This window comes from Tympanuchus pallidicinctus, unplaced genomic scaffold (assembly GCF_026119805.1).
Source record: "Tympanuchus pallidicinctus isolate F22 unplaced genomic scaffold, pur_lepc_1.0 scaffold15, whole genome shotgun sequence".
In the NCBI taxonomy this organism is placed as follows: Eukaryota; Metazoa; Chordata; class Aves; order Galliformes; family Phasianidae; genus Tympanuchus; species Tympanuchus pallidicinctus.
In genome coordinates, this window is record NW_026294669.1 from 1,633,966 (window position 1) to 1,657,885 (window position 23,920).

The following is a 23,920-nucleotide window of genomic DNA, read 5'->3' on the forward strand; positions in this document are numbered from 1 at the left end:
CAAGCTGAATAATGGTAGTAGTACAAACATAATGACAGAGAGCAGTGTGGGCTGAGGCACCTTACTTTCTAGTGCTTGTGATAGTTCATCTTAGAGCTAGTAAGGTTATCTCTAAGCTCTAGTGTAGAAAGAACAAGTTCATGTTTTCCAAAGGACTACCTTCAGATCTACTGTGGTGGTTTGGGTTTTTGCCAGTCTGCTTCATATTCTCTTTGTACCATTTATGATGAGGTTAGAAAGCAAGTGCATCCCGAGTTACATTGAACCCCATGCAAAAGCAGAATAAAGTAGCTTATGGAAATTCCATTTCTCAAGAAAATGTTATATGAATACTGGATTTGATGGGGCCCTCATAGAATTTTGATGCTTGTTAAGCACTGTGACGAGAAGCAGACAGAACTACCACCTCCATATTCTTAGTATTTGTTTAATAATGTGAAAATTCTAATTTTTTTTTCCTTAGAAGGTAGATATTGCTTGTTAAACAAATGAAAGTAGGACTAAAATCTCTGTCTCTGTTCTCTGCACAGTATAAATACAAATTAGGTTATGAGCAAGACAAGGGAAAGCTTGTAGGCTTCCGCAGCCTTCAGGATGATCCTAAACTTGTCCATTATATGCAAGTGGCTAAGATGCAGTCTGATCGTGAATACAAGAAGGCCTATGAGGCAAGCAAGACTCATTACCAAACACCTTCTGATGCACTCAGTATCATGGCAGCTAAGGAGGCACAAGATCGTGTAACCAATGCAAACTACAAACGACTGATACACCACTATATGCTTCTGCCAGATGCAATGAGTTTTGAATTGTACAGGAACATGAATCAGATACAAAGTAATGTAAGTTTCTGTTTTTTCTCGTTATCGTTCACATCTATGCCTGTTTTCTTCTTTCCTCATTTTAAGTGTTTTGGAAAGAAGAATAATTTAGTGTGAGCTATTTATGAGTTGTAATCTTTGCTTTTGTTTCCTGGCTGGCAGAATGAATACAGACAAGATTACAATGAATGGTTCAAAGGTATTGGTTGGAGTCCTGCTGGTTCTCTGGATGTGGAGAAATCTAAGAAAGCTACAGAAATTGCAAGTGACCGGAAATACCGACAGCATCCCAGCACGTTTTCTTTTACAAAAGACACTGATGCCATGGATATGGTTCTTGCAAAGCACAACGCAGATATAATGAATAAAGTGAGTTTTTATGGGGAATTTTGTCAGACACTCGTATATAACTAATAAACTTTGTATAAATCTCTGTCACTGCTTTTGTGTAGCAATGTTTCCCCAGGGAAAAATGACTATTGCTGAAAGATGGCTCCTTTTTCAAAATTTTTCTGAATTGAAATACTCAGTTACTGCTAAGAGGTATTGATTAAATCAATCTTTTGCTCATTTTTTTCATTGCTACCTCTCCAGCATCTATTTTTCTCATATTTACATGGCAATTACTGATGTTAAATCTTGGTGGGTAGGCCTCAACGAAAGCAAGACTGGATCCTGATTTCACTGATTCTGGATTGAGTCATCACATAGGAAAATAAATCTAAGTTAACATCTTCTGCTTTTTACCCATCTGTAATCAAAGTGCGCAGACAGAAGGGTGAAAACCCTGTAAGAGCTGGCCTTTGTCAACCTATACTAATAATCTGATGTCCTTTTTTCAATAGCATGCTTATACTCAGGCCTGGGAAAAGGATAAAACTCAAGTTCACGTGATGCCAGATACACCGGATATCCTACAGGCAAAACAGAACAAGGCGAACTACAGTCAGGTAGAGCTTTTTAATGCTTTCTTTTACACTTCAAACTAATGTTAAATTAGTCTACTTCCAATTTCAAGGTGCCCTTTCATTTCAAAATAAATATCTAAGTAGAAGGTGGCGTGTGTATTAATGAGGCTTTTTAATCAAAGTTGTTCTCAATTTTAGAAACATTACAAGCTCGGCTGGGAGGAAATGATTAAGAAGGGCTATGACCTCACACCTGAAGCCATTTCAGTGAAAGCTGCCAAAGCTTCAAGGGACATTGCAAGCGACGTAAGCAACATTTATTTCTGTCTGAAGTGCACTCTTATGTGGACCCCTCTGTAAAAGAGTGACTTGTAGTTTAAAAAACCACAACAAAAAAATTGCTGATAAAAACATTTAAAAACATTCCTGGTCCATTTTTGTCAGTGAAGACAACATTTTAAGAAGAATGATTCTTATATTTTGGCACTTCAGAAAGATTGTGGTCCATCCATGAAGTGGCTGGTCATAGGAAGTTAGGAGCAATTTGAACTGAATTGTCTGCTTCTTTTGGATGTGTCTGAATGTGGATGTTTGGTGGCCCTGCTAGGCAGGGGTTTGGAACTACATGATCCTTGAGGTCCCTTCCAACCCGGGTGATTCTGTGATTCTGTGATTTGGATGTTATGTCTTCAGTGCATCAGGAAGTTGGTCCCAGTGCCTCTACTTTGAAATCCTCTTTACAGCTCAGAAGTAGATATGGTGACATGTCTTGTTGTTATTTTCCGTAACTTGATATTAATGTCAACTCCTGTATTTATGGAGGAGATTTCATCAGTCATTGGACACGTGGTCAATGCTTAAGCTGATTGTTTTAGTTATCAAAATAGTGCAGTGTGACAGCCTTTGGGCTGTGACTATATACATCAGTGGCACAGGAGGCCACTGTTAGAGCCATGCACTCTTCCTCTCCAGGGGAGTCAGTTTGTTCCCAGGGAATACATTCACAGACACAAATGATGCACATGAATTGAGGGGCTGCTGTCTTTATATGAGATGCCATAGCAAGTTGCTTATTTCATTGCTAATGAGGAGCATTGAACTGAGTGAATATATTTGCCTTATACATTTTATCACTGCCTGATTCTTACTGCATTTCAATAATACAATATTTATAATTTCAGTACAAGTACAAAGAGGGTTACCGCAAGCAGCAGGGACATCACATTGGATTCCGGAGCTTACAGGATGATCCGAAGATGATGTGGTCTATGCAAGTAGCTAAAATGCAGAGCGAGAGGGAGTATAAGAAAGATTTTGAAAAGTGGAAGACAAAGTTTAACATGCCTGTGGATATGTTAGGCTTCCTTCTGGCTAAGAAATGTCAAGAATTGGTTAGTGATGTAGACTACAAACACATGTTACACCGCTGGACTTGTCTACCAGACCAAAATGATGTCACCCAAGCAAAGAGGGTCTACGAACTGCAGAGTGATGTAAGTCTTCTCTGAGTTTGGTTTCTTTATTTTATGTAAAATATTAACTACTTGTTGAAAAGTATCTTTAATAACTCACTCTTGACAGCACTGAAGTTCAAGTTGAGGATAATACACCAGTTAGTCTTTAATACGGTTTAATACATGGGCAGTGAAAGATTCTATACTATGGTTTTCATTTATTTACTTATTCCTTACCAGAATCTGTACAAGTCAGATCTGCAGTGGCTCAGAGGCATTGGATGGAGTCCTTTGGGATCTTTGGAGTCTGAAAAGAACAAGAAAGCTTCTGAAATACTAAGTGAAAAGAAGTACCGGCAGCACCCAGATACTATTAAGTTCACAAGTATCCCAGATGCCATGAATATCACCTTAGCAAAATCTAATGCCAAAAATAGAAGTGATGTAAGTTGCTTTGGATCCAGTAAATGAATTAGTATACATTTGTTATAAAGATTGCCCTACCAGAATGCAATTAAAATATACAGGTATCCAGTGTTTGCAATCTGTGCCTTACTGTTCAATGGTGTCTTATTCAGCAAATTTGTGTCTTTATTATCTAATTCATTCAGAAACAACTGCAAATAGAATCCTTACTGTAGTATGTCAGTTTATTGACATAATGCTGTCTCCTTGACCCTTCATGCATGTAAAAAAGGGAAAAAGGTATTTCAGTAGGAAGTTAATGTACTGTTTTACTTAAATATCTTGCATTGTTAAGTCATTCCTTCTTGTTCACACATCACTGATGTGTTATTGTAGGGAAAAGGTAAGCTGAATTCACTGCCATGCGTGTGAACCAGTTTTATTCATGTCTCCCTTCAGATACTGTATAGAGAGGCTTGGGACAAGGACAAAACTCAGGTTCATATCATGCCTGATACTCCTGAAATTTTGTTGGCTAAATCAAACTTAATCAACACAAGTGATGTAAGTATGTCTCTATAATGTTTGATGTATGCAATTTGGATTTACCCTTTGTGGCTGTAGTTTAAAATGGAGTGGAGCAGTTTCAGCAATCTAACGATTGTTAGCCTACCTGTTAAAATTGTTATGCATTGGGACACCGAGCAAATTGCTGAATTCTAAGGTGGAAGTGAAATTGCTATGAAAGCAAACCAAGAAGATAAGGCAAGTTTGATGCTTTCTCTTTCATCCTTATGGATCGTGTTGACATTATAGTTTTAAGTTCAATAGTTTTTAATAAGACTGTCATTCTTGTCTTGATAGAAGTCTAATTATATCTTCTTAGAGTTATTTAGTTACTTTACATGAAATTCTTTGTATAGTGGAGCAAATATCAGCTACATGTAAACAGTAAAGAAACATTAGCAGTTGTGTCTTTAGAAGTCTGGAAGATAAGTAATTATCGTTGAAATGGAGTGCAGCAGGCCATGGGGCTGTATTATTCACCTCAGTAGAAGACTATTATTTACTCAGACTTATATTTCTCGTACAGATTTGCCCTCAGATGAGTTAATCAGGAAAAAATAAAGTTGGTTTGATGTATTTCATATTATCAGTTACAAAATATACATTGTGTAAGCTATGGAATGAGACCATATTTGAAATCTCATTCTTTGTTTTTAGTAATCAATGGAATAAAAAGGTAGTACTGTGTGGGTTAGATCAGCTTACTTTTTTTCCATATTAGAAAACACTCCACAGCTTTAATTTACTTTACTCTAATTACTTTACTTTTATCAATTATTTCAATAGTAATTTCAATTATTTTAATAACAATTACTTTAAATTCTTCTCCAACAGAAACATTACAAGTTAGGATATGAAGAGCTGAGGAGGAAAGGCTATGATCTTCCTCCTGATGCCATACCACTCAAGGCAGCGAAGGCATCCAGAGACATTGCCAGTGAAGTAAGAGTCTGAGTGAAAATAGTGGTGTGCCATGAAACTGGTAAAGATTACTGGTGAATGATGACTGATTAAGAGATATCTGAGGTTTAAGAGACTAAAAGTCTCTTGGTTGCACAGCAATGTCTACTTCTTTATTATGTGAAGTTAATTGCATTGAGTAAAATAATTTACAAGAAAAAATAATGTATCTATAGAAATTACTGTAAAATGTTCAATAAATAAATGCTGTAAATATAGTCAGAATGTATAGTATCTTTCAAAATATCATTTAATTCAAAAATTAACAACTCTAACAATAGAGAACTTCAAATTACTTCTTGAAAACACTGTGGTTTCTGCATTTGTTTAGTATCAGTACAAAACAGCATACCGCAAGCAGCTGGGCCACCACATTGGAGCCCGCAACATCGAGGACGACCCCAAGATGATGTGGTCGATGCACGTAGCCAAGGTCCAGAGTGACAGGGAGTACAAGAAAGCCTTTGAGAAGACCAAGACGCACTTCAGCAGCCCCGTGGACATGCTGGGAATTGTGTTGGCCAAGAAATGCCAGGAGCTGGTCAGCGATGTTGATTACAAGCATCTTCTGCATCGGTGGACCTGTCTGCCGGACCAGAACGATGTCGTGCAAGCCCGGAAAGTGTACGACCTGCAGAGTGATGTGAGTTATGGTGTGGTGGGTGTGTGGGAAGGGGAAGTGGGTGTTGTGCTGTGTGCCGTTGTTGGTGAAGATGGGCAGTTGGGGAATGGTAAGATAGGAGATTGTGTGAGAGGGTGGTGTGGCCGTGCAGCCCGTCTGAGTGTTGCACGGTGTGTCCTGAGGTGGGGAGGAAGATGTTTGTGTGACATCGTTCTTTATGTTAGCAGAAGAGTCGTGCCTTACCTTGGGAGTTTTTGGGGAAGGATGGGTGCTGGTGTCAAAGTTCAGTTTGATATGGGGAGAGCAAAAGAATCAAATTGTTTACTTTGGGGTGAAATGGCTGGGCAAACACAAGGCATCTGTGCAGATGGGAATGGTTCAAGGAGCATTAGGTGTTGAGGAGTAAAGCTGCTCGTGTGCTGCTGCCAGCCAACAGTTGGTGAACAGAGCAGATCTTTGTCCCTGTTGCGTGCGGAGGGTTTAGTAGTGAAGATCCTGGAGGACAGCTGGTCGGTTACTTGCTGGCTGCTTGTGTTGGTGTAGGCTGCACGTGCCTCCAAAAGCTGGGTGTGAGGGAAGTTGTGCTTAACGGGAGTCATAAGTGCTTTCAGGTTGGGTTGCAGCAGCCAGAGCCATGAAGGATGTTGCTCAGCTGCCCTGTGTCCTGCCGTGTCTTTTCAGATTGTGTACAGGTCTGACCTGCAGTGGCTGAAAGGCATTGGCTGGTCACCACTTGGGTCCCTGGATGAAGAGAAGAACAAGCGAGCGAGCATGATCCTGAGTGACAAGAAGTACCGGCAGCACCCGGACACCATCAAGTTCACGAGCCTTCCTGACTCCATGCCTATGCTTCTGGCAAAGCACAACTCTGAAATCATGAACCACGTGAGCTGCCTCTGTGTTTGCAAGCTGGAGGCGTTTTGCCTGCCTTTTGTGGGACTCTGAGCTGTTATTTTCCAGAGGGAAATGCTGATGCACTGCCCTGTCCTGGGGATCTGTGTTCAGTGCTTTGGATCCATTTGTGTTGAGTGCAATTGGAGCAGTGTTTGGGAGCGCTGTGACAGAGGAAAACGGGTGTAGGCTGGGGGTTCTTGGTTCAATGCAAGGTGCCTGTGTCTGTAGCAAGAGAGCTGGGTTGTCTTTGCGTTTGTTGCTGTGCTCTTGTGTGTTCTTAGTGGGTGTTGCGCTCATCTTTTCAGCGCTCGTACATCGCAGCCTGGGAGAAAGACAAGACCAGCATTCACATTATGCCAGATACGCCTGGTATTTTGCTGGCCCAGCAGAACAAAGTGAACTTCAGTGAGGTAGGTGTTTTTCCTGGGGTTTGGTGTGCAGTTGTGGGCGGAGGCGATCCAGGCAGAAGTGCTGTTAGCTTCACGTGGGGAATGCTTGCTTATCTTTCAGAAAATGTACAGGCTGGCAATGGAAGAAGACAAGAAGAAGGGCTATGACCTGCGTGCAGATGCCATTCCCATCAAGTCTGCTAAAGCTTCCAGGGACATTGCCAGTGACGTAAGTGCACAGGAGCATTGGTGGCACGTTGTCTTGATGCTTTGTCCGTGCTGGTGCCTGAAGAGCAGAGATTGCAGATGCAGATGAATGGTGACAGAAGAGCTCTGAGCTGTCGTTGCTGCTCAGTTGGTCTTCAGGGATGTTGGTTGAGGAGGTTCTTGCTTTTGCATTTTGTGCGGGCTGTGTGTGTGCAGTGCAACGAAGGACAGCGTATGCTGTACAGGGAGTGTGTTAGCTGGAACTTGATGAAGTTCCTAATGAAAAGCAGTGTCCTTTGGGGGCTAGTTGCACCTTCAGCTCATGCAGGAGACTTGAGGTGGTGTCAGCAGTGTAATTCTGCCCTGCCCTGCTGTCTGCAGCTGCACCACTGTGCTTTGGTTAAGGAAATCCAAAGCACGCTTTGTGATACGACAGCAGCATTTATTGTTTGTGTTTGGGCTGCATCAGGTCCAGCCCCAATGAGACTGGCTTGGGTTTGTCTGTCCTTGTGGTTTAGAATATCAGTTTGTGATGCTGCCATGCATGTACTGAATTTACTGTCATGCGGCTTTTTGTAGTTCTGGTCTGTTCCATTATTCGTGCTGGTTGAATTCAGTCTTTTTTCAGGCTTACTGTGTGTTTCAGAAAGAAGAGGATCAGGAAGTGTAGAGATGTCTGCTGTGACTGCCCAGGTTTAGGCAGTTGTGTAGTTTCAGCTGAGGACTCCCATTAGTTTGAGTGATCAGGGCTCCAGCGCTGTGTGCTAGAGAGTCTGGTGCTGCTCCTTTGGGCTGTGTGGGGGAATTCCAACAGTGCAGATCAGGATGAAAGCCAGGATGGCTTCTTGATCAGGTTGGAGGGCACTTTGCTGTTTTTCACAAGAACAGTGTTCCTGGTTGCAATGCTAGGTTGGCTGGAATTGCCAACCTCCATGTACCTCCAGCAGTCCAGTGCAGGCCTGGGGAGTGAGGGGTGTGTATCCCTTTGTGTGGAAATGTTGTGCTTATGAGCCTAATCACGTGGTGATTTTGTCCACCTTGATTACAGTGTGCTTTTTGCAGGACTTGTTAGAGAACAGGGTAAGAAGGGAAAGTTAGTCTGACCTGGAATTGAGTGATGTCCTTTAACCCTGCAGTACAAGTATAAAGAAGGGTACCGCAAGCAGCTGGGCCACCACATTGGAGCCCGCAACATCGAGGACGACCCCAAGATGATGTGGTCGATGCACGTAGCCAAGGTCCAGAGTGACAGGGAGTACAAGAAAGCCTTTGAGAAGACCAAGACGCACTTCAGCAGCCCCGTGGACATGCTGGGAATTGTGTTGGCCAAGAAATGCCAGGAGCTGGTCAGCGATGTTGATTACAAGCATCTTCTGCATCGGTGGACCTGTCTGCCAGACCAGAACGATGTCGTGCAAGCCCGGAAAGTGTACGACCTGCAGAGTGATGTGAGTTATGGTGTGGTGGGTGTGTGGGAAGGGGAAGTGGGTGTTGTGCTGTGTGCCGTTGTTGGCGAAGATGGGCAGTTGGGGAATGGTAAGATAGGTGATTGTGTGAGAGGGTGGTGTGGCCGTGCTGCCCGTCTGAGTGTTGCACGATGTGTCCTGAGGTGGGGAGGAAGGTGTTTGTATGGTATCTATTGTGATTCTCATGCTTTGCTCTCAGAAGTTCATCACACTGCTCCTTCAGTTTTCCCTGTTGTAGCAATGGAGGATGATGAAGTCCCTAATGAAAAGTAGTGTTCTTTGGGGGCTTGTTGCACCTTCAGCTCCTTCAGATATAATAAGCACCTTCAGATATAATAAGATGGGAATTGTATGATTAATTATGATTATGGTTAACTCTCACCAAATTAGCATAATGTATGCAGAGATATGTTTATTGTATATTGTTATTAGGTCTGAGCTGTGTGGAAATGAAAATAACCTTAGAATATCTTTTCTCCCATCTACCCTCTTTTTCCTTCTTCCCCAAGTATTGCAGAGGAATGAGAAATGGCCCTTGCAGTCAGTGCATGACACTTCATCTCTGTTGCTTCTCCATTCTCTCTCTGACCCTGCTCCACATGGGGTTCTTCCCATTGGTTGCCCTCTCTCCTGAACTGATCTTGTTTTGGCTTCCCACTTGCTGGAGCAATTCAAGCACTGCTCATACACAGCTCTGTAACACAGTGCCTATCCTTCAGGGACTGTTGCAGCATGGGTCTGCACAGGCATTGGCTTTCCCAGGCCTCCTTCTCCACTGCAGGCTCTTCTCCATGAGCTGCAGCTCTGGTCTTGGGGACCTGCTCTTCCACGAGCTCTCCAGGGGTTGCAGTTTCCTTCAGGCCACGTCAGCCTGCTTCCATAGGCTTCTCCGTGAGCTGCATGCGGACATACAGTCCACATCAAGCACTTGGGCTGCAGGGAAGTAGACTGCTCCACCATGGGCCATAATCTGGGCTGCAGGGAACTTGTGAGACATGCCTGGAGCACCTCCTGCCCTCCCTCTTCACTGCTGCTGGTGTCTGCAGGGTTGTTTCTGTCACATTTTCTCACTCTTTTGTCTGAACTGTTGTAGTGCAGCTGTTTTCTCCTTCCTCCAGTGTTCTCCAAGGGAGGGGCAACCAGTCTTATTCACTAGCTCATTTCTGAGTAACAATGGGTTCCTACTGGTGAAAGGTGAAAATGGCTGTTATCTATCATAGGGTAGCTTTGGAACTATTCTCACAGAAAGCAAACAGGCATCTGCAGCCATTACCAAAATCGTGCCAAATAATATGGTGTTGTAATTTTTGTTCAGAGAAGAGTTGTTGCATACCTTGAGGAGTTTGAAGGAAGGGTTGTTGGAGGCTTCCAAACTTTCTTACAGAGGAAGAGGCAGAGGAGGGCAAAGGAATCAAATTATCACTTTTGGGTGACCAAAGCTGGGTGACAAGCCATCTGTGCAGATGGGGATGGTTTAAGGAGCATTAGGTGTTGAGGAGTAAAGATGCTTGTGTGCCTCTACCATCCAGCAGTTGGTGAATGGAGCAGATCTTTGCCCCTCTTGCCCACAGAGCATTTTGAAGAGAATATGCTGGAGGAAAACTGGCTATTTGTGGTGATGTAGGCTGCACATGCCCTCCGAAACCTGGTTGTAATGGAAGCTGAGCTTAATAGGAGACACAGATTGCTGTCAGGTTGGGTTCTGCAGGGGAGTCTGTCTTCGCAGGAGGAGGAGGTCAATGAGGCCTTCCACAAGCAACTGGAAGTAGCGTCACGGTCCCAGGCGCTGGTGCTTATGGGGGACTTCAATTATCCAGATATTTGCTAGATAAGCAACATGGCCAGGCACACCCGGTACAGATGGTTCCTGCAATGTGTTGAAGACAACTTTCTGATACAGGTGGTGGAGGAGCTGATGAGGGGAGGGCTGTTGCTGGACCTTATTCTCACTAAGAAGGAAGGGTTTGTCAAGGAAGTAAAGGTCGGGAGCAGCTTGGGTTGTAGTGACCACGAGGTGGTGGAATTCAAGATCTTGAGTGGAAGAAGCAAAGCAAAAAGTAGGATTGCTACCCTGAACTTCAGGAGAGCAAACTTTGATCTCTTCCAGGACCTACTTGGAGCTGTCCCCTGGCCTAGGGTGTTAGAAGGTAAAGGGGCCTCTGAGAGCTGGTCAGCATTTAAACGGCTCTTCTTCAGGATCAGTGCTTCCCTGTGAGCAAGAAATCAGGAAAGGGTGGCAGGAGTCCTGTGTGGATGAGCAAGGAGCTTGTGTACAAACTCAAAGGGAAGAAGAAGGTCCACGAAATGTGGAAAAAGGGTCTGAGTGCTTGGGAAGAATATAGAAATGTTGTCAGGGCCTGCAGGGATGCGATGAGGAAGGCTAAGGCTTGCCTGGAATTGAATCTGGCAAAGGTGATAAAGGATAATAAAAAAGGCTTTTTTGAGTATGTTAACAGTAAAAGGAAGACAAGAGAGAATGTGGCTCCCCTACTAAGTGAGGGGGATGTTCTGGTAACGGGGGATGCTGAGAAGGCGGAGATACTGAATGCCTTCTTTGCTTCTGTCTTCAGTGCAAAAGCTCTCCGTTGGGAATCCCAGACCCTGGAAGTGAGTGAGCGGCTCTGGGGAATGGAAGACTTCCCTTGAGACAGGGAAGAGGCGGTCTGAGAGCTCCTAGGCAACACCAATATTCATAAGTCCATGGGACCCAATGGGATGCATCCACAGGTGCTGAGGGAGCTGGCAGAAGTGATTGCTGAACCGCTTTCTGTCATCTTTGAGAGGTCTTGGAGGACAGGGGAGGTGACTGAAGACTGGAGGATAGCCAGTGTCACTCCAGTCTTCAAAAAGGGCAAGAAGGGAGATCCAGGTAATTACAGTCAGCCTCACCTCTATCCCTGGAAAGGTGATGGAACAGCTTGTGCTGGATGTCATCTCCAGACAACTGGAAGAAAAGGAGGTTATCAGGAGTAGTCAAGCATGGGTTCACCAGGGGGAGGTCATGCTTGACCAACCTGGTAACCTTCTACAGTGTTGTCACTGGCTGGGCAGAGAGCAGTGGATGTAGTCTACCTTGATTTCAGCAAGGCAGTTGATACTGTCCCCCACGACATCCTTATAACAATGCTGAGGAAGTGTGGGATAGATGAGTGGACAGTGAGGTGGGTTGAGAACTGGCTGACTGGCAGAGCACAGAGGGTCATCGTTGGCCGTGCAGAGTCTGGTTGGAGGCCTGTAACCAGTGGTGTTCCTCAGGGGTCTGTGCTGGGTCCGGTCTTGTTCAACATCTTCATCAGTGACCTTGATGAGGGGATAATGGCCACCCTCAGCAAGTTTGCTGATGAAGTTGGGAGGATTGGCTGACACGCCTGAAGCCGTGCTGCCATTCAGCAAGACCTGGACAGGCTGGAGAGCTGGGCAGTAAGAAATCGGATGAGGTTTAACAAAAGCAAGTGTAGAGTCTTGCATCTGGGGAGGAGTAATTGCATGCACCAGTACAGGTTGGGGGATGAGCTGCTGGAGAGGAGCTCTGCGGAGAGGGACCTGGGTGTCCTGGTGGACGACAGGTTGCCATGAGCCAGCAGTGTGCCTTTTGGCCAAGAGGGCCAATGACATCCTGGGGTGCATTAAAAAGAGCGTGGCCAGCAGGTCGAGGGAGGTGATCCTCCCCCTCTACTCTGCCCTGGTGAGGCCTCATCTGGAATACTACGTCCAGATCTGGGCTCCCAAGTACAAAAAAGACAGGGATCTCTTGGAAAGAGTCCAGTGGAGGGCCACAAAGATGGTGAAGGGCCTGGAACATCTCTCCTATGAGGAAAGGCTGAGTGAACTGGGTCTGTTCAGCCTTGAGAAAAGTAGACTAAGAGGGGACCTGATCCAGGTCTATGAGTATCTAAGGTGTGGGGGGCAGAGTAGTGAGGCTGGACTCATTTCAGCAGTGTATGGAGACAGGACATAGGGAAACAGCCAGAAAATGCAGTGCAGGAAGTTCTGCACAAATGTGCACAAGAACTTCTTTACGGTGAGGTGACGGAGCACTGGAACAGGCTGCCAGGGAGGTGGTGGAGTCTCCTTCTCTGGAGATGTTCAAGACCTGCCTGGATGCCTACCTGTGCGACCTGCTGTAGGGAACCTGCTTTGGCAGGGGGGTTGGACTCGATGATCTCTGGAGGTCCCTTCCAACCCCCACAATTCTGTGATTTGCAGGAGCCACCCTTGGTTGGAGGAGTGCTGGTGAGAGTTACAGACGTTGCTAAGCTGCCCTGTGTCCTGCCGTGTCTTTTCAGATTGTGTACAGGTCTGACCTGCAGTGGCTGAAAGGCATTGGCTGGTCCCCAATTGGTTCCCTGGATGAAGAGAAGAACAAGCGAGCGAGCATGATCCTGAGTGACAAGAAGTACCGGCAGCACCCGGACACCATCAAGTTCACGAGCCTTCCTGACTCCATGCCTATGCTTCTGGCAAAGCACAACTCTGAAATCATGAACCACGTGAGCTGCCTCTGTGTTTGCAAGCTGGAGGCGTTTTGCCTGCCTTTTGTGGGACTCTGAGCTGTTATTTTCCGGAGGGAAATGCTGATGCACTGCCCTGTCCTGGGGATCTGTGTTCAGTGCTTTGGATCCATTTGTGTTGAGTGCAATTGGAGCAGTGTTTGGGAGCGCTGTGACAGAGGAAAACGGGTGTAGGCTGGGGGTTGTTGGTTCAATGCAAGGTGCCTGTGTCTGTAGCAAGAGAGCTGGGTTGTCTTTGCGTTTGTTGCTGTGCTGTTGTGTGTTCTTAGTGGGTGTTGCGCTCATCTTTTCAGCGCTCGTACATCGCAGCCTGGGAGAAAGACAAGACCAGCATTCACATTATGCCAGATACGCCTGGTATTTTGCTGGCCCAGCAGAACAAAGTGAACTTCAGTGAGGTAGGTGTTTTTCCTGGGGTTTGGTGTGCAGTTGTGGGCGGAGGCGATCCAGGCAGAAGTGCTGTTAGCTTCACGTGGGGAATGCTTGCTTATCTTTCAGAAAATGTACAGGCTGGCAATGGAAGAAGACAAGAAGAAGGGCTATGACCTGCGTGCAGATGCCATTCCCATCAAGTCTGCTAAAGCTTCCAGGGACATTGCCAGTGACGTAAGTGCGCAGGAGCCTTGGTGGCACGTTGTCTTGACGCTTTGTCCGTGCTGGTGCCTGAAGAGCAGAGATTGCAGATGCAGATGAATCGTGACAGAAGAGCTCTGAGCTGTCGTTGCTGCTCAGTTGGTCTTCATGGATGTTGGTTGAGGAGGTTCTTGCTGTTGCATTTTGTGCGGGCAGTGTGTGTGCAGTGCAACGAAGGACAGTGTATGCTGTACAGGGAGTGTGTTAGCTGGAACTTGATGAAGTCCCTAATGAAAAGCAGTGTCCTTTGGGGGCTAGTTGCACCTTCAGCTCATGCAGGAGACTTGAGGTGGTGTCAGCAGTGTAATTCTGCCCTGCCCTGCTGTCTGCAGCTGCACCACTCTGTTTTGGTTAAGGAAATCCAAAGCACGCTTTGTGATACGACAGCAGCATTTGGAATAATCACTATGGAGCCATCATTACTTTGCCACTGTTCTCCGTGCTGATTGTTATTTCTTGGCTTTGTTTACTGCATAGCAATTGAATTTTATCTTTTTGCGGTTTCAGTAGTGGTGTTTCCCTCGAGCTATTCTTCCCTATTGTTCCATTCTGAACCTCAGCCTAAAGTACTTTGTTTAAATTTTGGGTTCCCAGCACAACAAATAAGTGGACTTTTCAATCTGGATTTATGCATTAATGCACCACAGAATTTATCTGAGGGCTAGATTACCTTGCTTACAAAGCAGTGCTGAGGTAGATGGGATGATCTGCCCGGATAGAAGGAGTTTCCAGGTCAATTTTATTGTAGGCTGTCAGTTTTTATAGAGGGGTTATAGGAAACATTGCAAAAGGCAATTTATACAAGGGTGTGTTGTGATAGGATGAGGGGTAGTGGTTTGAAACTGAAAGAGGCAAGATGCGTTTAGAAATGGTGAAAAATTCCATCCTTACAATGCTAGTGAGAGTCACTGGTATTGGTTGCCCAACAAAGTGGATACCCCACTTGTGGATATCTTTCACTGTCAAGATGGAATTTGATGCCACCTGGTCTAGTGAAAGATGTTTCTGTGCATTACGGTCACAGTGGTCTTCAACAGTACCTTCCAACCCAAGCTGATCTAGGACTCTTTGACACTTAGACAACTGCATGTAGCCATAAAGGAGCTAAATTTACTCTTCATGCACCATTTTATAGTTTTGGATTGTCCATAATTCAAGGTAGATTAATTCAGTCTTCTTTCAGGCTTACTGTACATTTCAGGAAGAAGAGGAGGGAAAAGTAAAGAGCTGTCTGCTGTAACTGCCCAAATTTCTGGTTCTTGGTGGCCTGCAGCTGAGGTTTTGACCAGGATGGAAGAATAAGACTGGTCCTCAAAATTATCAGTAGAGAGCTTGGTACTGCTACCATGGGGTGCAAGGTTGAGTGTACTCAGGGAGGTCCATGATGAATTGCAGATTGCCTGCTATATCAGTCTGCATGTTTTCTTATAGGAACAGCATTCCTTGTTCCTAAGCTAGCTTGACTAGAGTTTCTGTGTGGACCTCCATGTACCTCCAGCAATCCAGTGCAGGCCTGGGGTGCGATGGATGCATAGCCCAGAGTGGGGAAATGTTGCGCTTCAAAGACAGTTTGCACAGTGATTTTTGCCAGCTTTGCTTAGCAATGTGCTTTATGCAGAAATTATTAGAGAACAAGGTCAAAAGGGAACGGTAGTCTGACCTGGAATTGAGTGATGTCCTTTAACCCTGCAGTACAAGTATAAAGAAGGGTACCGCAAACAGCTGGGCCACCACATTGGAGCCCGCAACATCGAGGACGACCCCAAGATGATGTGGTCGATGCACGTAGCCAAGATCCAGAGTGACAGGGAGTACAAGAAAGCCTTTGAGAAGACCAAGACGCACTTCAGCAGCCCCGTGGACATGCTGGGAATTGTGTTGGCCAAGAAATGCCAGGAGCTGGTCAGCGATGTTGATTACAAGCATCTTCTGCATCGGTGGACCTGTCTGCCGGACCAGAACGATGTCGTGCAAGCCCGGAAAGTGTACGACCTGCAGAGTGATGTGAGTTATGGTGTGGTGGGTGTGTGGGAAGGGGAAGTGGGTGTTGTGCTGTGTGCCGTTGTTGGTGAAGATGGGCAGTTGGGGAATGGTAAGATAGGAGATTGTGTGAGAGGGTGGTGTGGCCGTGCTGCCCGTCTGAGTGTTGCACGGTGTGTCCTGAGGTGGGGAGGAAGATGTTTGTGTGACATCGTTCTTTATGTTAGCAGAAGAGTCGTGCCTTACCTTGGGAGTTTTTGGGGAAGGATGGGTGCTGGTGTCAAAGTTCAGTTTGATATGGGGAGAGCAAAAGAATCAAATTGTTTACTTTGGGGTGAAATGGCTGGGCAAACACAAGGCATCTGTGCAGATGGGAATGGTTCAAGGAGCATTAGGTGTTGAGGAGTAAAGCTGCTCATGTGCTGCTGCCAGCCAACAGTTGGTGAACAGAGCAGATCTTTGTCCCTGTTGCGTGCAGAGGGTTTAGTAGTGAAGATCCTGGAGGACAGCTGGTCGGTTACTTGCTGGCTGCTTGTGTTGGTGTAGGCTGCACGTGCCTCCAAAAGCAGGGTGTGAGGGAAGTTGTGCTTAACGGGAGTCATATGTGCTTTCAGGTTGGGTTGCAGCAGCCAGAGCCATGAAGGATGTTGCTCAGCTGCCCTGTGTCCTGCCGTGTCTTTTCAGATTGTGTACAGGTCTGACCTGCAGTGGCTGAAAGGCATTGGCTGGTCCCCAATTGGGTCCCTGGATGAAGAGAAGAACAAGCGAGCGAGCATGATCCTGAGTGACAAGAAGTACCGGCAGCACCCGGACACCATCAAGTTCACGAGCCTTCCTGACTCCATGCCTATGCTTCTGGCAAAGCACAACTCTGAAATCATGAACCACGTGAGCTGCCTCTGTGTTTGCAAGCTGGAGGCGTTTTGCCTGCCTTTTGTGGGACTCTGAGCTGTTATTTTCCGGAGGGAAATGCTGATGCACTGCCCTGTCCTGGGGATCTGTGTTCAGTGCTTTGGATCCATTTGTGTTGAGTGCAATTGGAGCAGTGTTTGGGAGCGCTGCTGCAGAGGAAAACGGGTGTAGGCTGGGGTTCTTGGTTCAATGCAAGGTGCCTGTGTCTGTAGCAAGAGAGCTGGGTTGTCTTTGCGTTTGTTGCTGTGCTGTTGTGTGTTCTTAGTGGGTGTTGCGCTCATCTTTTCAGCGCTCGTACATCGCAGCCTGGGAGAAAGACAAGACCAGCATTCACATTATGCCAGATACGCCTGGTATTTTGCTGGCCCAGCAGAACAAGGTGAACTTCAGTGAGGTAGGTGTTTTTCCTGGGGTTTGGTGTGCAGTTGTGGGCGGAGGCGATCCAGGCAGAAGTGCTGTTAGCTTCACGTGGGGAATGCTTGCTTATCTTTCAGAAAATGTACAGGCTGGCAATGGAAGAAGACAAGAAGAAGGGCTATGACCTGCGTGCAGATGCCATTCCCATCAAGTCTGCTAAAGCTTCCAGGGACATTGCCAGTGACGTAAGTGCACAGGAGCCTTGGTGGCACGCCGTCTTGACGCTTTGTCCGTGCTGGTGCCTGAAGAGCAGAGATTGCAGATGCAGATGAATGGTGACAGAAGAGCTTTGAGCTGTCGTTGCTGCTCAGTTGGTCTGCAAGGACGTTGGTTGAGGAGGTTCTTGCTGTTGCATTTTGTGCGGGCTGTGTGTGTGCAGTGCAACGAAGGACAGCGTATGCTGTACAGGGAGTGTGTTAGCTGGAACTTGATGAAGTCCCTAATGAAAAGCAGTGTCCTTTGGGGGCTAGTTGCACCTTCAGCTCATGCAGGAGATTTGAGGTGGTGTCAGCAGTGTAATTCTGCCCTGCCCTGCTGTCTGCAGCTGCACCACTGTGGTTTGGATAAGAAAACCCAAAGCATGCTTTGTGATACGACAGCAGGATTTATTGTTTGTGTTTGGGCTGCATCCGGTCCAGCCCCAATGAGATTGGCTTGGGTTTGTCTGTCCTTGTGGTTTAGAATATCAGTTTGTGATGCTGCCATGCATGTACTGAATTTGCTGTCACGCGGCTTTTTGTAGTTCTGGTCTGTTCCGTTATTGGTGCAGGTTGAATTCAGTCTTTTTTCAGGCTTACTGTGTGTTTCAGAAAGAAGAGGATTAGGAAGTGTAGAGCTGTCTGCTGTGACTGCCCAGGTTTAGGCAGTTGTGTAGTTTCAGCTGAGGACTCCCATTAGTTTGAGTGATCAGGGCTCCAGCACTGTGTGCTAGAGAGTCTGGTGCTGCTCCTTTGGGCTGTGTGGGGGAATTCCGACAGTGCAGATCAGGATGAAAGCCAGGATGGCTTCTTGATCAGGTTGGAGGGCACTTTGCTGTTCTTCACGAGAACAGTGTTCCTGGTTGCAACGCTAGGTTGTCTGGAATTGCCAACCTCCATGTACCTCCAGCAGTCCAGTGCAGGCCTGGGGAGTGAGGGGTGTGTATCCCTTTGTGTGGAAATGTTGTGCTTATGAGCCTAATCACGTGGTGATTTTGTCCACCTTGATCACAGTGTGCTTTTTGCAGGACTTGTTAGAGAACAGGGTAAGAAGGGAAAGTTAGTCTGACCTGGAATTGAGTGATGTCCTTTAACCCTGCAGTACAAGTATAAAGAAGGGTACCGCAAGCAGCTGGGCCACCACATTGGAGCCCGCAACATCGAGGACGACCCCAAGATGATGTGGTCGATGCACGTAGCCAAGATCCAGAGTGACAGGGAGTACAAGAAAGCCTTTGAGAAGACCAAGACGCACTTCAGCAGCCCCGTGGACATGCTGGGAATTGTGTTGGCCAAGAAATGCCAGGAGCTGGTCAGCGATGTTGATTACAAGCATCTTCTGCATCGGTGGACCTGTCTGCCGGACCAGAACGATGTCGTGCAAGCCCGGAAAGTGTACGACCTGCAGAGTGATGTGAGTTATGGAGTGGTGGGTGTGTGGGAAGGGGAAGTGGGTGTTGTGTTGTGTGCCGTTGTTGGCGAAGATGGGCAGCAGCTGGGGAATGGTAAGATAGGTGATTGTGTGAGAGGGTGGTGTGGCCGTGCTGCCCGTCTGAGTGTTGCACGGTGTGTCCTGAGGTGGGGAGGAAGATGTTTGTGTGACATCGTTCTTTATATTAGCAGAAGAGTCGTGCCTTACCTTGGGAGTTTTTGGGGAAGGATGGGTGCTGGTGTCAAAGTTCAGTTTGATATGGGGAGAGCAAAAGAATCAAATTGTTTACTTTGGGGTGAAATGGCTGGGCAAACACAAGGCATCTGTGCAGATGGGAATGGTTTAAGGAGCATTAGCTGTTGAGGAGTAAAGCTGCTCGTGTGCTGCTGCCAGCCAACAACTGGTGAACAGAGCAGATCTTTGTCCCTGTTGCGTGCAGAAGGTTTAGTAGTGAAGATCCTGGAGGACAGCTGGTTGGTTACTTGCTGGCTGCTTGTGTTGGTGTAGGCTGCACGTGCCTCCAAAAGCTGGGTGTGAGGGAAGTTGTGCTTAACGGGAGTCATAAGTGCTTTCAGGTTGGGTTGCAGCAGCCAGAGCCGTGAAGGATGTTGCTCAGCTGCCCTGTGTCCTGCCGTGTCTTTTCAGATTGTGTACAGGTCTGACCTGCAGTGGCTGAAAGGCATTGGCTGGTCGCCAATTGGTTCCCTGGATGAAGAGAAGAACAAGCGAGCGAGCATGATCCTGAGTGACAAGAAGTACCGGCAGCACCCGGACACCATCAAGTTCACGAGCCTTCCTGACTCCATGCCTATGCTTCTGGCAAAGCACAACTCTGAAATCATGAACCACGTGAGCTGCCTCTGTGTTTGCAAGCTGGAGGCGTTTTGCCTGCCTTTTGTGGGACTCTGAGCTGTTATTTTCCAGAGGGAAATGCTGATGCACTGCCCTGTCCTGGGGATCTGTGTTCAGTGCTTTGGATCCATTTGTGTTGAGTGCAATTGGAGCAGTGTTTGGGAGCGCTGTGACAGAGGAAAACGGGTGTAGGATGGGGGTGTTGGTTCAAAGCAAGGTGCCTGTGTCTGTAGCAAGAGAGCTGGGTTGTCTTTGCGTTTGTTGCTGTGCTCTTGTGTGTTCTTAGTGGGTGTTGCGCTCATCTTTTCAGCGCTCGTACATCGCAGCCTGGGAGAAAGACAAGACCAGCATTCACATTATGCCAGATACGCCTGGTATTTTGCTGGCCCAGCAGAACAAGGTGAACTTCAGTGAGGTAGGTGTTTTTCCTGGGGTTTGGTGTGCAGTTGTGGGCGGAGGCGATCCAGGCAGAAGTGCTGTTAGCTTCACGTGGGGAATGCTTGCTTATCTTTCAGAAAATGTACAGGCTGGCAATGGAAGAAGACAAGAAGAAGGGCTATGACCTGCGTGCAGATGCCATTCCCATCAAGTCTGCTAAAGCTTCCAGGGACATTGCCAGTGACGTAAGTGCACAGGAGCCTTGGTGGCACGCCATCTTGCATGCTTTCTCTGTGTTTGCAACGTATGTCTGTATTCTGTCTGTGTCATCTTTCAGAATTTTTGATTTTACCTGAAAGTTTGGCCTTTTGGTTTAATTTTGTGGGGATAACTTCTTCACAGGTCCTTTTTCTCCATCTACTTTGCTCCTATTCTCTATAAACATACAGGTTGCTGACCAGTCGATTTCAATGTAAAAGTAGTTTTTTACTTTTTCTGAAGTAAATTAGAGGTTAATTTATTGACTGTTTATGTGGACAGGTAGATTTTCTGAACTTTTTATGTGTTTCATTAATACCGTAATTTCAGACTTGTTATATCCTCACATACTGAGGTGAATCTTTTAATATTTAAAATTAGGCTTTGGAAAATATAATAATCCGAAAGGGCAGAAATTATTTGGTCAGTTCTATGTTTGATTTGCACACTATAGTTTATTAGTGAGGTATCTGATGAATGTAACAGTACTGTGGTTTTACACACTGAGTTTTCTGGAGGTTGTTCTGTATGGACTGTTCTTAATATGTCAAGGGAGTTAAAATAAACTTAATTAACATTTTTTTTTGCCTGTAGTACAAGTATAAAGAAGGGTACCGCAAGCAGCTGGGCCACCACATTGGAGCCCGCAACATCGAGGACGACCCCAAGATGATGTGGTCGATGCACGTAGCCAAGATCCAGAGTGACAGGGAGTACAAGAAAGCCTTTGAGAAGACCAAGACGCACTTCAGCAGCCCTGTGGACATGCTGGGAATTGTGTTGGCCAAGAAATGCCAGGAGCTGGTCAGCGATGTTGATTACCGCCACTATCTGCATCAGTGGACCTGTCTGCCGGACCAGAACGACGTTATCCATGCTAAGAAGGCCTATGATCTGCAGAGTGATGTGAGTACTTACTGATCAACTTCAAAATTGTATGTAACTTCTTGTGCTTAACACACAAATGGTACAGGCTGGTGTATGCATAACGTAGGAGCTTTTTGAACTGTCTCTCTCACACAGTATTGTTTCTCATTTTGTTTCTCTGTACTTGTTCCAAGGGCAAGGTCAGATGACTATTAGTAGTGAATATTAATATGGAAGGCTGAGTACTATGAGGTTTTAGTTCAGCCAATCTCTTAGCAGAATGGAAGGGAATTCTCTTTGTACTATTATAATGGAGAACCTTAGTGCCATTTTTTGCAGACTAACTCTGTGTTAAGTTTACATAGCTTTAGAATTTTTCTTTAATTTGCATGACTGTAGGGATGAACGCTCCTCTTTTCTCACTTAGAAAAATGATTTCAATTACAACTTTTTCTTTGTGAATGACCTCCTCATTGTTAGGAATTTATCTTTAAGGAAACATTTATGCTGAATTTCCAAGTCTTAAGTTCCTCTAATTCCTCCTTGGCCATTCTCCTGCATGCTGTTTGGCGAGTTATAGCTTGGAGTAAGTTTGGGATCTAGATCTGTGTGGTTAACGAAGATTATTCGGTGGACTGAATTAGGAGAAAAATGACTAACAGAAAGTAAGCATTGTTTTTGTATGATATATGTGAAGTTTAACTGGAATTTAAAAAGATGTCTGTCTTCGTATTTTTTTGTAACAGAATTTCTACAAGTCAGACCTCGAGTGGTTGCGTGGCATTGGTTGGGTCCCCATTGGTTCCTTGGATATTGAAAAAGCCAAGAGGGCAGGACAGATCTTGAGTGATAAAGTCTACCGTCAGCCTCCAGACACCATCAAGTTTACTAGTGTTACTGATTCTGTAGAGATGAACTTAGCTAAGCATAATGCAGAGGTGATGAATAAGGTGAGTCCTGATTCAGTTTAACAACGTATTGGCATTCTCCTGTTGACCCTTGGAGACAGAAGACTAGAAATAATGTGATCACAAATAATGCTGCAGTTCTGAGATAAAAGTCTAGAAATACAAGTCTGTGCTTGCTGCATGAGTTTTGAACATAGCGAGACTTTAGAAATCTAAGTTACTTGTTGATTACTAAGAATGTAACTTATTTTTAGCAGCTGCTAATATACACAGCAGTATCTTCCAAGCTACCAAGTTAAATAGTAATTTAAAGTTTTGAAGCTCTTTACATGCTCTAGTAAGTATTTAGTAGCATGTTATCTTTCATCCAGTTTTTGATATAAATTTTAGCTACTTGTCTAATGATTGATCAAAGTTGTCTAGTGATGCAGGAGTTAATAAATTATTTGTTTCAAAGCAGTCTTTGAAATACCTGTATTTTAAACGACTCAGCATAGTTCTTACAGTCCAAGAATCTGATTTTTGTGAATCTGATGCCCTAATCTCATTCAACACTATTAATGTCAATGGAGCCCTTTCTTCTTTGAGTGGGATGTTGTTCGTAGAGTTTAGATCTGTGTGTCTGATGTGCATTCCTTGAAAAGCCCTTTTTCTAAATATTTTCTTTGAAGCAGAATTGTTTCTACGTTATGAATGCTTAACCTGAAATTTAAACACTTAGAGAAATGAGCATAAAATCTCACTACTATGTAAGAAATAAGGACTTTTTAGACCAGGACTACAGTCTTCTGTTTTATGGGATCTCTGAGTTGCCATCTTTTTTTCTTTGTTTTACCTATGGCATCTCTCCTGCAGCGTTTGTATACTGAGGCCTGGGATAAAGACAAGACGCAAATTCACATCATGCCCGACACACCTGAAATCACACTGGCAAAACAGAATATGCATAATTACAGTGAGGTGAGTGTGTTAGATCTCCATAGGTTCTGTGTTAATATTCTTATAACCTTAATATAGATATTCGTATAGATCGATTTCTTTAAGTAACACCAAAAACCCGTAATCAAATGTGACTTTTGAAACATAATTTGTAGTACATACATACTTACATCCATCCATCCATCCATCTGTGGTGATTGCTTTGAATAAATTCTGTGAAAAGTATGTCTGTGGTGAATTTTGCGGGGTTCTTTCTGCCATTTTATTTTATTTATTTTATTTAACATTATATATATTGCTGGAAAAGTGCAAAATTCAGTCCAACATTAGAGATGCAAAAAAAAAAAAAAAGAATTCCTTCACAGTTGTGATGATTATTGTTCCCAGTGTTCAGTTAGTTTAGGCAAAAATATTCACATCAGTAAGAGGTGGCTTTAGAAAGCTTTATTCTACTTGTATGTGGAGGAATAGTTCAGCTATCAAGTTGTAATGTATGTTATACGATCAAAGTTTAGAAAGAAAAAAATTATTAGTGTAGCTAGCAAAGATATTCATTCAATATAAGTTACTGATCTGGAGATTTGAATTAAGGAAGTTAGATAAAACCAGGATAGAATAAATCTTAACAATTTTTTTTTCCTACTCACAAGCAGTTTGTTTTGCACACAACGCAACATATGGAGTTTAGCTACATTAATCCTGTTGTTTGATTCTTTACCTAGAAACTGTACAAACAAGCCATGGAAGAAGCAAAAAAGAAAGGCTATGATTTGAGAAGTGATGCTATCCCAATTCAGGCTGCCAAAGCATCCAGGCAAATTGCCAGTGATGTAAGACACTAATATTTTGGTTTTTTTGTGTGTTTTGACATCAGATCTCAACAATATAACAATGTTCGGATTATTTCTGTAAAAGAAGTTTAATTTTAACTCTCATCTAAAAA

At 44.9% G+C, this 23,920-nt stretch overlaps 1 protein-coding gene across 50 annotated transcripts in view; it reads left to right on the plus strand.

The window, feature by feature from the left end:
• The window catches only part of NEB (nebulin), a 125,512-nt gene that overhangs the window by 29,231 nt on the left and 72,361 nt on the right, over window positions 1-23,920 (plus strand). For 42 of the 50 annotated variants that reach the window (XM_052675144.1, XM_052675150.1, XM_052675152.1 and 39 more), the window contains 24 exons: window positions 531-842; window positions 984-1,190; window positions 1,667-1,771; window positions 1,928-2,035; window positions 2,911-3,222; window positions 3,424-3,627; window positions 4,048-4,152; window positions 4,990-5,097; window positions 5,447-5,758; window positions 6,419-6,622; window positions 6,937-7,041; window positions 7,142-7,249; window positions 8,364-8,675; window positions 12,980-13,183; window positions 13,498-13,602; window positions 13,703-13,810; window positions 15,530-15,841; window positions 16,502-16,705; window positions 17,019-17,123; window positions 20,143-20,250; window positions 20,858-21,169; window positions 21,877-22,080; window positions 22,894-22,998; window positions 23,700-23,807. In XM_052675144.1, coding sequence (XP_052531104.1) covers window positions 531-842; window positions 984-1,190; window positions 1,667-1,771; window positions 1,928-2,035; window positions 2,911-3,222; window positions 3,424-3,627; window positions 4,048-4,152; window positions 4,990-5,097; window positions 5,447-5,758; window positions 6,419-6,622; window positions 6,937-7,041; window positions 7,142-7,249; window positions 8,364-8,675; window positions 12,980-13,183; window positions 13,498-13,602; window positions 13,703-13,810; window positions 15,530-15,841; window positions 16,502-16,705; window positions 17,019-17,123; window positions 20,143-20,250; window positions 20,858-21,169; window positions 21,877-22,080; window positions 22,894-22,998; window positions 23,700-23,807 — 4,377 coding nt within the window. Of the gene's footprint in view, window positions 1-530; window positions 843-983; window positions 1,191-1,666; window positions 1,772-1,927; window positions 2,036-2,910; window positions 3,223-3,423; window positions 3,628-4,047; window positions 4,153-4,989; window positions 5,098-5,446; window positions 5,759-6,418; window positions 6,623-6,936; window positions 7,042-7,141; window positions 7,250-8,363; window positions 8,676-12,979; window positions 13,184-13,497; window positions 13,603-13,702; window positions 13,811-15,529; window positions 15,842-16,501; window positions 16,706-17,018; window positions 17,124-17,223; window positions 17,332-18,445; window positions 18,758-19,420; window positions 19,625-19,937; window positions 20,043-20,142; window positions 20,251-20,857; window positions 21,170-21,876; window positions 22,081-22,893; window positions 22,999-23,699; window positions 23,808-23,920 lie in introns of all 50 variants that reach the window. The other 8 variants (XM_052675146.1, XM_052675148.1, XM_052675147.1 and 5 more) reach the window with 8 other exon arrangements.